We start from the raw sequence: 12,893 nt of genomic DNA, 5'->3' as shown, positions 1-12,893 counted from the left end.
AACTGGTGTTTGTGTGTGTGTGTATGTGTGTGTGTGAGAGAGAGAGAGAGAGATTCTGTAATACGTAGTTTGAAAGTCAATGCAGAGATAATAAATTACGTGATAGCAGAGCGGACGTCACCGATACGAGACCGGTACATGTAAACATGAGTGAGAATACTGAAAGTGCGGTGGCGGAGATTCAAGAGAACGTGGAAGACCTGAACAAAGAAATTTTGCGCTTACATGTAGTACTTCACGGGACAAAGCGAGGGATTTAAAGACTGCAGAAACAAGAAATCATTGAACTATCAAAATTAAAAAAAAAAACAAGAGGTCAGAAGCCAAAAATAAAATTGTAAGATAATCGAAAGAAAGATCGTAAGCAATTCGTGTTTATGGAGATTCTATGGCAAGGGCAGTTCTTAGTATTAGCTATGAATGCAGCAAGGGAACGTGAAAGAATTCATTGTTTTGACTGGAACCAAGGACCTGAGAAGCTAAGTATTGAATGAGGGATGATGTAAACTTTGTGAGTCTACTGCCACACTATAATAGCGTCAAAATGAGAACGAAATCTATAATAACTAATAAATCAATAACCAGGTTGTGCAGAAGGAATGATGGAAACTTTGTAGAGCTATGGCCCGAGTTTGATGGGCAGATAGATTTGTACAATGCTGATGAACTGCACCTAAATGGATTCAGAGTTAGGTGTCTGAAAAGAGCTTTGTTCACTGTGGAAGTGCAAAATCAGGAAAATTAAACGAACTTCGGTGGATGCAGACATATATATGAAGGCACCCATGAAGTGAATGAAAGTGTGAATGAACAAAAATGCAAAGCTAATCTGTCAGGCAACAATATCGAATTGGGTAGCTAATTCAGTATATAAAGGTGGTTGAGAGCTTAAGGGGTCCTATAGTTTCTACATTCTAATGGTAGAAGCCACAGTGATAAGAGCCAAGAGTTTTCGGCAAGAATTAGTGCACCCTTTTCAAAAGTAATAGACATTAGTCATACCTAGGTAACAGCAGATTACATAGTTACAGGGATAGAATGTGATGGATTTAGTCTTTTCAGGGAGGATAGAGTAGGCATAATACAGTGTGGCATGCTGCTAAAGATAGCAGATGAACAGAAACCAACAAGAATATGGGGTCAGTTGGGTAGATGGCAATTCTTTGGAAATCAGTCTGGTGTGTGATCGAGGCTAATATGATAAAACATAAAATCGATTGCTATTATTCTCTAGGGGTGCAGGAATGATGTGGAAGACATACATCACCAAACTATTACAATGCGTGTAAGTCGATTAAATTATTCTGAGGACTTCAACTTCGGGAACATAGATCGACAAGAGGAAATATGACACGAAAGGAATGAAGCTGAATTTTTACAGTTAATGAGAGATAATTACTTGAAGCATGATGTAATGGAGGGAACTCAAAATACGAAAATGTTGGATTTTGTTATAGGATCAGAAGACCTGTTCTTAACTAAGTTGGCTACATTCTCTCCAATTGAGGAAAGAAATCATATGGTTTTTAAGTGGTGATGTAGCAAAACTTGTGAATATTCTAATTAAGAAATGTCATGTGTGGAATTATAAGGCAGATGATTGTTCACAGTGCATGGAGGATAATCAATTGGTATCTGAAGGAAGCAATATCACATTCTACGAAGGAGTTCTGAAAGGTTCTCAGCCTAACAATGAAAAAACGAATTTATTTCAAATTATTTTTATTTTTCACATCACTTAAGACTAATACATTTATTCCAGCGATGCTCCAGCGCCATTAGCCAGTCCCTGTTGTGGTTCTCAGTAAGAACTGCAAAATACCCCTCTACAGCTGCAATCACCTCTTGATTTGAAGAAAAACGCTGACCAGTGAGGAAGAGTTTTAGTTTAAGAGGTAGAAGTCAGAGGGAGCCAAATCTGGGGAATAGGGTGGATGTTCAACAATTAATAGTACAGATCCCTTAATTTTCCCATTGCCAAAACACTTTTGTGGGCAGGTGCATTGTCCTGATGAAAGATGATTTTTTTCTTCTGCAAACCGGGTCTTTTCTCACGAATTTTTTCGTTTAGTCTGCTTAAAAAATCAGAAGAATAAATCCCCGGTATTGTTTTACCCTTTTCAAGATAATTAATAAACAAAATGCCTTTAGAATGCCAAAACACCGATGCCATGACCTTTCCTACTGATGGAACCAACTTTGTCTTCTTTGATGCTGAACAACCGGCTTCTGTCCACTGTTTTGGCTGCTGTTCGGATTCTGGCGTATAATGATGAATCCAAATCTCATCTATAGTCAAACATTGACGCACAAAATCAGTTTTATTCTTGTTAAAACGCTCCATGCACTGTTCAAAGATTTTCATGCAAGTGCGTGTTTCATCTGCTGTGAGCAAGCGCTGCACCCATCTCGCGCAAAGCTTTTTCATATGCAATTCTTCATGCAAAACTATCCTACACGATCCTTTGAAATGCCCATAGTCTCAGCAATTTCACGAACTTTGACTCGCTGGTCATCCAATACCATATTGTGCACTTGATCAATGATTTCTGGTGTTGTTACACTTTTTGGACTTCCTTCACGTGGATCATCTTCAATGCTGATAGGCCATGTTTAAACTTGGTGGGCCATTTCTTAATTGTCGAAAACGAAGAAAAGTGCCCGTAAACTTTTATGAACTTCGAATGAATTTCTTTTGGCGTTAAACCTTCTTTTACAAGACTTTTATGACCGCAATACTCAATTTTATAAATTTCAAGGGATACAGACTGCACTTTTGCTTCAGACAGCAGTATAAAACAAACTTCTTGATAGAATGACTTGCAATTTCACATGGATGCTTATGACAGATGTACCAACTTAGAAAAAAAAACTTGCCGAAGTTTTGCTAACTGGTTTATGTAAGGTTAAGATGGTAATTTGGGTATAAGTTAGATGGATGTGTAAGACATAAAAATGTGCTGCAAAAATAATAAATTGTATTGGAGGATATATAAGGAGAAGGGTGACCAGCTAACTTACGATCAGTACAACGATCAGGAAAGAAAAGCGACCAACACGGTAAGGAAAGCAAAATCAGATTATGAAAAGAAATTAGACTAACACACGTGAAAGAAAATCCCATGGTTTTTTTCGTTATATTGCAAGTTGGAGGAAGGATATTGTATTGAAGGATAATTTTAATGACTGCAGATGGTTGAGAGATAATGGATGCAGACAAAATTGTTGAGCTACGTGAGATCAATTTTGCAAGGGTATATTATCCAAGAGTAAACATATTTTGACAGTGGTGACAGAAACTAATGTCAGAAAAGAGGTTAATGAATTGGAGGTACTAAGCATCAGTGGCAGATAAAGGGGGTGTCATATCAGGCAGCCGTCAGGGACACCAAACTAGATGGAACGGTATACTGTAGATATTACGCGTTATGATGATGAAATTGAATAGTTTCTACTATTTATAAAAGAAGGTAAAGACAAATTTAATACTGCCATACATGTATACCAGGATGCAAGAGAAATGTTAACTTTTCCAAATGTAGAAATTTTTAAGGCACTAACTCTAATCGCCGACTACAGTAACTTTTTTAAGTCTTGACCAGTTCTGGATTTAGTTGATTTGCGACACAGGCAAGTAGGATATTTTCTCACGGGATTTTTATCCTGCATCAATCACAAAAATCGACCGTAGAGCTCTCGCTATTGCAGACAATAATAAAAATCTAAGAGTTATGGCTACCAGAAGTGGGAGTTGTCTGTACTCTCTCCTGAAAAGTTTTGATTCATTGATGATAGTCTTCCAGTCATTATCAGTGAATGCCTGAAGGATGGAGACTAGTAGCCCATCGTCATTAAAATCTTAACGATGACTAAAAGATCTTCTCCTACTCTCCTTGAGGGATAAATGGTGTTAGGAGATTTATTCTTATTAAATTAATTATAAATTGCCTCCGTAGGGCAATTCGAAGAACAGCAGAACATTCTGTCCATTGATTGGAAAATACCTTGGTTCGATTCTCGTCATGACCAGTGGAATCCTTATATGGACATTTTCAATGGAAAGCGAGTTAGCCAATCTCATAAGGGGGGGGGTGATAGGGTTTTTCCTTCCGTGTACAGACAAATTGGCCTTCAGAACAGATGCAATTTATATACGAAAAATACTGTTGTTATTGATGATGGGCGATAGATGACGTTGATGGTTATAGTGTAGTAGCAGGATGTTTTATGGTGAAGAAGAGCAGAGTGCTCGCCTGCTTTGAGTCCTTGAATTCCTTGGAGGTGTCACGTAATAATAAAAATGAAATAAATCAGCTAACGCCTTTATTCCCTTATAGGGAGTAGGCGAGGTCTTTATATGCTATCTAGCTTTTGAGGACTGAGTGGGTAGTTCAATCTCCACCGGCAAGCCAATAAGAGATAACTCACCCATGGCTATCATTAATTATAGGCAGCCACCGATGAAGTGGCTGGAAAACAATTGCTGCCATTTCTTGGTACCTAACCCTAACAGGATATACTACTGTCTGAAATAATGTGGGTACTAGGGTCGATTTTCTTGAGTTTAAGGGGGAAAAAACTCGCTTTTCAGTGCCAGAGATCGACTAACTCGGGAACCGGACGTAATAATAATAATAATAATAATAATAATAATAATAATAATAATAATAATAATTTTATCAGTGGTATAAATGTAACCTGTATTTTCTTTGTTCAAGTTTGAACGTGGTAACAAGAGCCGTGGCATATGCACGCACTCACATATGCGCCGAAGCACCTCCCCCCCCCCACACACCACACACACATTTTTTAAAAAATAGTAAATTCACACAGATTCACACTTACCCCACCCACCACACACATTTAAAAAAAATAGTAAATTCACATGGATTTCATAATCTACATTAAAAACTGTATTCTTAAGTCTAAAGCATATGCAAGATAGTTTTTATGTAAAGAATTAAACAGTTAGAAACAAATACAGTATTAGGATAGTGAAATCCTGAAAAAGGTATTTACAGAGAAAACATAATGCGGCTTCATTCCTAATGGAGCCGTATAGGGAAATAAATTAAAACACCATGTTTATTTTAGTGCCCTAAAATAGTTGTTAAAAACTAATTATTAATTAAAAAAAAATCAGCTAACGCCTTTTTATTCCCGTATACGGGGAGTAGGCGAGACCATATAGCCCTATCTAACTTTTGGAGACCGAGTGGGCTGTTCAATCTCCACTGGTACCAATCAGAGATAGATGGCCCAGGGCTATCACTAATTAAGCGGTACGCAGTGAAGAGAGACGGCTCAAATGTGCCGCCATCTCGTGGTCCCTAACCCTAACACAATATATTTAATGTCTGAAATAATGTGGATTTTACAGTCGATTTTCTTGAGTTTACAGGACGAAAAACCCGAGTTTCCGGGAGGAAAAACCCGCTTGCCCGTGCCAGAGATCGACTAACTCGGGAACCGGTAGAAATGAATTTCGTGTGATGATACTGCGTTCCCCCTTTTTACGGGAGTTCGCGGTACCATCTAGTTCCCCCAAATTGTATCCGGGCTCCGGAACCGGCATAGCCTGACGAATCAGACCTATGGCTGGGTCAGTATTCCTGAACTGTAAAGCGGAAAAAGTCCACGCCCAAGACCGACTAACTTGGCTATGGCTGTGGATCTTCCTCAGCCATAGGGATATCCTCAGGCATATGGTTGCGAAGCGCAAAGCCACTAGGCTAACCGGGCGGACGTAAAAATTACTAAGTTAACATAAATAAAAGAATCGTCGAAAAATAAAATTGTGTCTTACGTGAAAAGTGCCGCCCGGGGATGACCGACCACCTCAGTTTTTTCCCCCTAGTTACGCCACTGGCCTCATATATTACTACAATCTTGCCAATCTCCGAAACTTCGGTTTTTTTAATTTATTTATTTATTATTTTATTTATTTATTTATTATTGTAAACCGCCTATTTGTTTGGAAATATGAATCTCTATGAAATCTCAAGCTGGATCTTTTAATTTAAGGTTCATTCTTCAAAGTAAAATATCAGGTCATCCCATAAGTAATATCTTTACTTGTAATTTTTTTAATAAAAACTATAATTAATTCGAATGGAATTTTAATAATTTCATGTAAAATTATGGGTAACTTCCATCCTTTTCATCCCTGTTCGTACTACTAATTTATTTCATGACATGGAATATGAGGTCGATAGAGGGTGCTCTATGTATTCTACAAGAGTTAAATTATCAGTCAACGTGATTTGTAAAATGTGTTTGTCAAAACGTGTAGTGTTTATAATTTTTCTTGATTTTTTTGTATTAGATGTTGTTCTCGGGGTGTGGCCATGTTTTCTATAAAAATGCTGGAGATGTGGTACTACGTATATTTTTGGAAATCGACTGTTTTTTTTTTAATTTAATTATTTGCATGTGTCTCTACCGAAGCAATCATGTGCAATATAAATTTCCACGTTATTGAGATGGAGCGCTGTTTATAAGAAAATAAATATAACCATGATTTTTACACTGAAAGAATTAGTAAAGTGGTTAGGACTTACTATGTTTGAAATGCTTGTAAATCTTATTGCAGTCATAATTTTTACAGTCATGGTTACCTTGAAACTAGAAAAGGAGATAGAGATGTCATGGTGGGCGACATTTGTTTCTTTATTTGTGTGTGATGGTTTAAATGCTTACTTTTGTGTAATTGCGTGTATTCGACAGTATCTTGAAGGCTTATATAAAGCAGCTGCATTGCGAGCATCATGGAGTTTTGTACAGCTATTGCTGATATTTTTATTCAAGCTGTTACTTTGTTTGAAACTCGAAGGGCAGAAAAATTTGGTATACTCAGAAATACTTTCTCCTTTATTTATTTTACTTATGCTGATTATGGTAAGGGCATGTCAGCTACACTGATAGTATTGAAATTTTGGTCTTTTTGTTGTGTAAATTCAAGCATGAAAAATCCTTATTTGTAATAATTTCATATATAAAATGGAATAAGAACAATAGCAAGTTCAGTACCCCAGTTTATAAGGATATTCAAACCACTGCATCAGGCATTAATACATTTTAATGTATTCCTTAATATGAAGATTACAAATTAAAATCACTTTCTGTACAAAAATGAAAATAATGAAACTGTTACTTTAATTCTGGTAACACTCGTTCTGTTTTAAGAATGGAGAGGTTGTATTTATGTAGATATGAGAAATCGAATGAAAATGTAAAATATGTAAAGCACATAACTATGTACAAATTTCAAAGAGTAAATTCAGGCCTTTTATTGAAAACTTTTTTTGTTAATGCAACTAGAAAAGGATAAAGAGCATTATACATTTACATCACTCAGTTTAGAAGTAAAAGCTTGGTGCTTAAGTATACTTTGGATAGTTTCATATTCTGACAACAAAATTTTTATACAATGAAACTTTTTTTTTTCATATGATTATACTGCTTGAGTTAAATTGTTTTTGTATTATTTATTTTATTCATTATTATTCCCCACCCAAAAAATATATATATATATATATATCAGGTGTACTTGGTGTACTTTGAACCTGTGTAAAGACAAATGATTCATATTCAGTCACCGTTTTTATTGGAATAATTTATTCCATCCTCTATAGCTGAATGAGTTACACAATCCTACATGATGAGTGGAATTTTCTCAAGCTTTTCTTTGGGCAACAAATTATGTTGTCTTTAAAGAAGATGAAATGCTTAACACTTAATTTCATAGATAACTAGCCTAACAGTAGCAAGGATAATATTTTAAAAGGCAACTGAATAAGTAGATGGCTAAACAAAAAAGAAGTTAACAAACTGAATTCATAATGATTTAATGAGTGAAGGAAATCTTTTTGTTTGGTAAAGAGGAAACTAAATGCTAGCACTTTTTAATCTGCTTTTCAGGAATGCTATTCTTTGATCTTTCAGTGTTAAAACATATTATGTATATATTATGATATGAATTATTATAGATTATGCATAGTTTTGAGCCTAATCTGCATGCTTATTTACCTTAACACTGGCAAAGGTTGGTTGATTGGTAGAGCCTCTGCTACTGGCTCAGTTAAGTAAGTTTGAGTGCGGTTAGTAGTTGGAAGGGGACCAATCGTTCGATGCTATTGGCACACTCTCCCTCGATGAGTCTTTGGACTCCCTGGAGGTGTCAAATAATAATAATAATTAACATGTGTTAGTATATGTTATTTAACTTAGACAGCAATTTCCATGGAATCAGACTCATTGAGGGAGGCTCTTATCAGGTATCATACTTATTCTTGAATTCATTCACACTACTTGTGCTCATAACCTCCAAAGGCAATTCATTTCATCATGCACTTCTCTAAGAAGAAGAATCCAGCTATCATCCATTTCTTGACTCCATTTATTGTTGGCTTCTATGGATGTCCTCCCATCCCTTTCCCTCAATAAAAATTAAATTCCATCTACTGGTACACTCTGTCCATTTCAGAAGTTTGTAGGTCTGTATCCTGTCACCCCTCTTTCTCATGTTTTTCTGGTATGTACAGTCTGCAAATTCTCAACATATCCTAATAATCTACATTACACAGTTCTGATATGATCTTTAACACTCCTTTGCACTCTCTTCACTGTATCACTATGGAAAAGCAGGAGACCAGATATGCACACATCAGTCTAAATAAGGTTGTGTCAAAGCCTTGTAAAGAAGCAAAATGACTATTATCTTAAGATGTCAATGTTCTTTTTCAGCATTGCAGTCCTCTGAGGTTTTATTTGCCATCTTTGCTATATGCATAATCTTACCATAAAAATACATGCCATAAGCTAAACTGACAGTCATTTTCACATTACTCACAATTGCAGCCTATGCAAATCATTCTTCAAGTACTGGATGTCAGTTGCATTCCTGATTACCTTGCCTGTCATTATATTGTAAGCAAATGATCATAATAGCATTGTCCCTATAGTACACCACCTAAATCTTGCAAATGTTTCCACGTCATACACCACTTTTTGATATCAGTCAGCCATTCTCTAATACAAGCTAACAGTATATAATCCAATCCCATCTCAAACTTGCACAATAAACCTTTCGTGATTGCTATATCCTGTCAAAAGCCAGCAAATTCCAAAAATATCTGTGCATCCAACTTGTCCTAATAATCTATTAGAATGAGCTAATAAATTATTAGCTCATCAGCAAGTTGCTCAAACATGACCTTCCCTTAGTAAGCGTATGCTGTTCACTGCAGGATATAGATTCTCTGTTAACCTATTTCTGTATGTAAGCTCTTACTAACTTTTCCAAATTCTTTTCTATTCCAGAGATACTGATAGGTTGATAATTGTATACATAGCCTTTGCACCATCCTTGTATAGTGACATTCTCATACATTCTTTCCATTCTTGCAGAATCTTTCCTATTTTGAGACTGAAATTATACACACACACATTGGTCAGAGGCATTTTCTGCTGGATGCTATTTTAGTATCTGTGCTGATATCCCATCCATCCCTATTGCTGAATTCTTATTCAGTTTATACACTTTTCTTCTTTGAAGAGGCAGCATTGAGCTCAAGGTTGCATACTCCAAGCTGACAGCTCTTAGCAGAATGGGCACTCATTCATTGAACAATCTTATCTGCATTTAGTAATTCTTTCACCTTCTTTCTTTTACTTTCAACATGATGATAAAATTCTTTTTAGTTGCATATTCTTTGTTTTTGAATTTTAGGGAATTCAAAAACAGAAATTTAAAATTCTGTGATATCAAAATGATATCACAGAATTTTAAAGTATTTTTTTTAAATCCCATGCATTGCTGATATCCTTCCCAACTATCAACCAATACCATAGGATGGAACCTAGCATACTCCTCTTATGGTTATAATGTTTGACTAAGTATATGGAAACATCCATATTTAGTCACTTTCTTAGTACATCATGATCACTATCAACAACCTTAGGCAGAACATCATGTCTTTGACTGAAATTCCTGCTGACACTATAATCAGATCTTGCTCTTTGGCCTTGAGTTCTTCTGTTGCATGCTGCTTGAGGAAGTTGTCTTTGAACAGCTCAGTAAAGTCGGTTTCATTATTGTGAGATTTTGCTATCCAATCAATGACATGATTAAAATAATTTGACATTGATTGGGTGCTAAATGATTACTCATTTAATACCCAGTAGGGTGATTTAGTAGTGCGTTTTTTCATTACCAGTAATTGATGTACTGCATCTTTAAGAACACTGCTGTTTTGATTGTGTTAGAACCACTTTACACCAGGTAGCTTCCAATACAATTTGGAAACACATATTGCATTTATTGACTTTGAAAAAGCATTTGACAAAGTTCAAAGAAACATATTATTTAACATATTAAAAGAAAGACAAATACCAAATAATATCCTAAAAGCTATCGCAAGTATATATGAAAATAATCAAATACAAATAAGATTAAATCACGAGCTATCATATATGAGAGAGATAAACCAAGGGGTCAGACAGGGATGTCCCCTCTCAGCAACTCTTTTTAATATCTACTTAAATGAAATAATAATAAAATGGAATAAAAATTTACATCAAGGAATTAAACTTTCTCCTACAGTAAACTTAAACACTCTCCTCTTTGCCGACGACCAAATAATAATTACAAATTCTGAAGATAACTTACAGAAAGCTATTTTAGATCTAAATGAGATATCCAAAGATTATGGTATAATATCAACAGAAAAATCAAAAACTATGGCCTTTAAAGGACAAGATCCAGCAAGAACTAAAATAGTAATAGATAACAAGATCTTACAACTCTGAATTCATTTAACTACCTAGGATGTATGATCACATATGAAAAAGATATAAACGTAAAAATTGCAAAATATTTAAAAATAACAGGTGCAATTAACTATATTTAAACCAAACCTAGTTCAAAAACAAACCAGACTAAAAGTATACAATACGTTAGCCTTACCAGTCCTGTTGTATGGAAGCGAAATCTGGACAATAAAACAAAAAGACAAAGATTAACAACAGCAGAAATGAAGTTTATGAGAAAAACTGCAAAGTATATACCCTATTTGATCACAAATGAAACAAAGAAATTATGAAAGAATTAAACCAAGAACTAGTAATAGAAAAAATTAAAAAATATAAATGGATGGAACACGTTCAAAGAATGAAAACAAAGATTATCAAAACAAGCCTTAAAGTACAAGCCACTAGGAAAAAGAAAACCAGGACGTCCTCTTAAACGATTCAACAATGACTTCTAAGGCCGGAACAGGATATGCTAGGCTAAATCCTTGATACGCATGTTGATGAGCTTCCAACTCATTGCTACAGTGCATATTGTTACTGCTGTTGCAGTCAATTTTCTGCTGTGACTGTAAGCAATTCATCTGATTGTCATTATGAGCATCCCTTCTGTCTTATCTATCCTTCCTAAAAAATATTGTACCTTTTACACTTGATATTGATATATCCCTCTGCAGTAGTGCACTCAGGATTTAATCTTGGAGGGGGGCCGAGCACTCAAGATTTAATCTTCACGGGGGGGGGGGTACACTATATGAGAATGCATACGACCTATGACTGAGCATCTGCAGTGATTGCCAATACATGATATCCGTGATATCCCTGGGCTGGCTCGGGCAAACGATGTAGCACTCGGTCCGCAGGAGCACTACTTCGTTCGCCTTGCTTTTACAGTAACTGGGATTCCCGAGAGCTATAGGGTATTTCCACCTTATGTGACCGCTAATTCATAAGTAGTATAGAAATAGAAGACACGACACAGCATAAATAAAAAAAAAAATGAATTTTAATTAGGAAAAGATTTTTGGAAATTTTTCTAGTGTTTTTCCCTTTTTCTTTTGGGGGGGCCGGGCCCCTTGGCCTCCTCCCTGGGTGCATCACTGTCTCTCTGAAAGCCATGTCTCATTGATGCCTATAATATAATATAATATATAATCTGAGGCTGTAATGTGTTAACCATGGCTACAAGTTCTACCGCTTTGTTTCTGATACTTCTGGTATTATGCACAGACATAAATTACCTCCAGGCTTTTTTTTTTAAACACTGTTCTCTGTAGTAGTCTGCATGACCAGTTGGACAACTTTTAGATCCCTCTTCTGAACCATATCTAATGGTTCACTTATACAGATATCATTGTACACCATAAATTGAACGATATATAAACACAATCACCTCTATAATTAAGTGTTATTTATATCATTAACATAGCTGCATAACTTAGTGACTCCTATGTGTAGGTTCTTGCATCATAAATCTAGCTTTCCCGACTGTGTTAAGTTTGAATAATTTCTCCCGACTCCTGATAACACATTCAATTGCAGGCTATCCCTCTTATGTAAATCAGTTGAATGTATATCAATGGTAGTCCTTTTTCTCCCACACTAGCTAACTATTTCATGGAATGATTTGAATGGTACTGAATGACATCCTTATGTCACATATATGTATATGTTGGTGTTTTCATGGTTTGCCATGGGTCCCGTACAGATCTGCAAGAGTTTATCAATCAGATTGACACTTTTTACTATTGTATCTAGTTTACTATTAAGTTAGAAGAGAACAATCAGATTGCCTTTTTTTAGATCTCGCATTACTTTTTCAACCAAATGGCAGCCCTTATTTCTCAGTTTTTAGAAAGAAAACACATATTGGACTTTACATTCATCCTCTTTCACACCATAATTGTCAAAAAATCTGGTACATTGAGCACACTCTCTCTCTCTCTTTGCTTCAATAAAATGCTGCTCTCCCAAGAAATAAATCATATCAAGTCCACCTTCCTTATTAATGGTTTTACTGAATTGTTCAACAGGATAGTTTTCCTGTCATCTGCTTCTCATCACAATAGTGATACAGAGGTGGT

The 12,893-nt window shown here is 35.7% G+C and overlaps 1 protein-coding gene across 1 annotated transcript; it reads left to right on the top strand.

Annotated features, from left to right (window-relative positions):
• Positions 1-6,284: 6,284 nt before the first annotated feature.
• Positions 6,285-7,298, top strand: LOC150095122 (transmembrane protein 203). Its single transcript, XM_090411449.1, has one exon. It carries the CDS (start codon positions 6,517-6,519, stop codon positions 6,919-6,921), a length of 405 nt encoding a protein of 134 aa, XP_090267575.1. The 5' UTR covers positions 6,285-6,516; the 3' UTR covers positions 6,922-7,298.
• Positions 7,299-12,893: the final 5,595 nt, after the last annotated feature.

The sequence above is a fragment of the Typopeltis vanoorti genome, chromosome 21, assembly GCF_054136105.1.
Source record: "Typopeltis vanoorti isolate ZY-2024b chromosome 21, IOZ_Tvanoo_1.0, whole genome shotgun sequence".
In the NCBI taxonomy this organism is placed as follows: Eukaryota; Metazoa; Arthropoda; class Arachnida; order Uropygi; family Thelyphonidae; genus Typopeltis; species Typopeltis vanoorti.
Note: the sequence above shows the minus strand (reverse complement) of the source record. Positions and strands in the feature narration are given on the sequence as shown.

Bases quoted from the DNA above. Each gene is read 5' to 3' on its own strand.
- LOC150095122 (XM_090411449.1), top strand. From the start codon at position 6,517: ATGATTTTTACACTGAAAGAATTAGTAAAGTGGTTAGGACTTACTATG.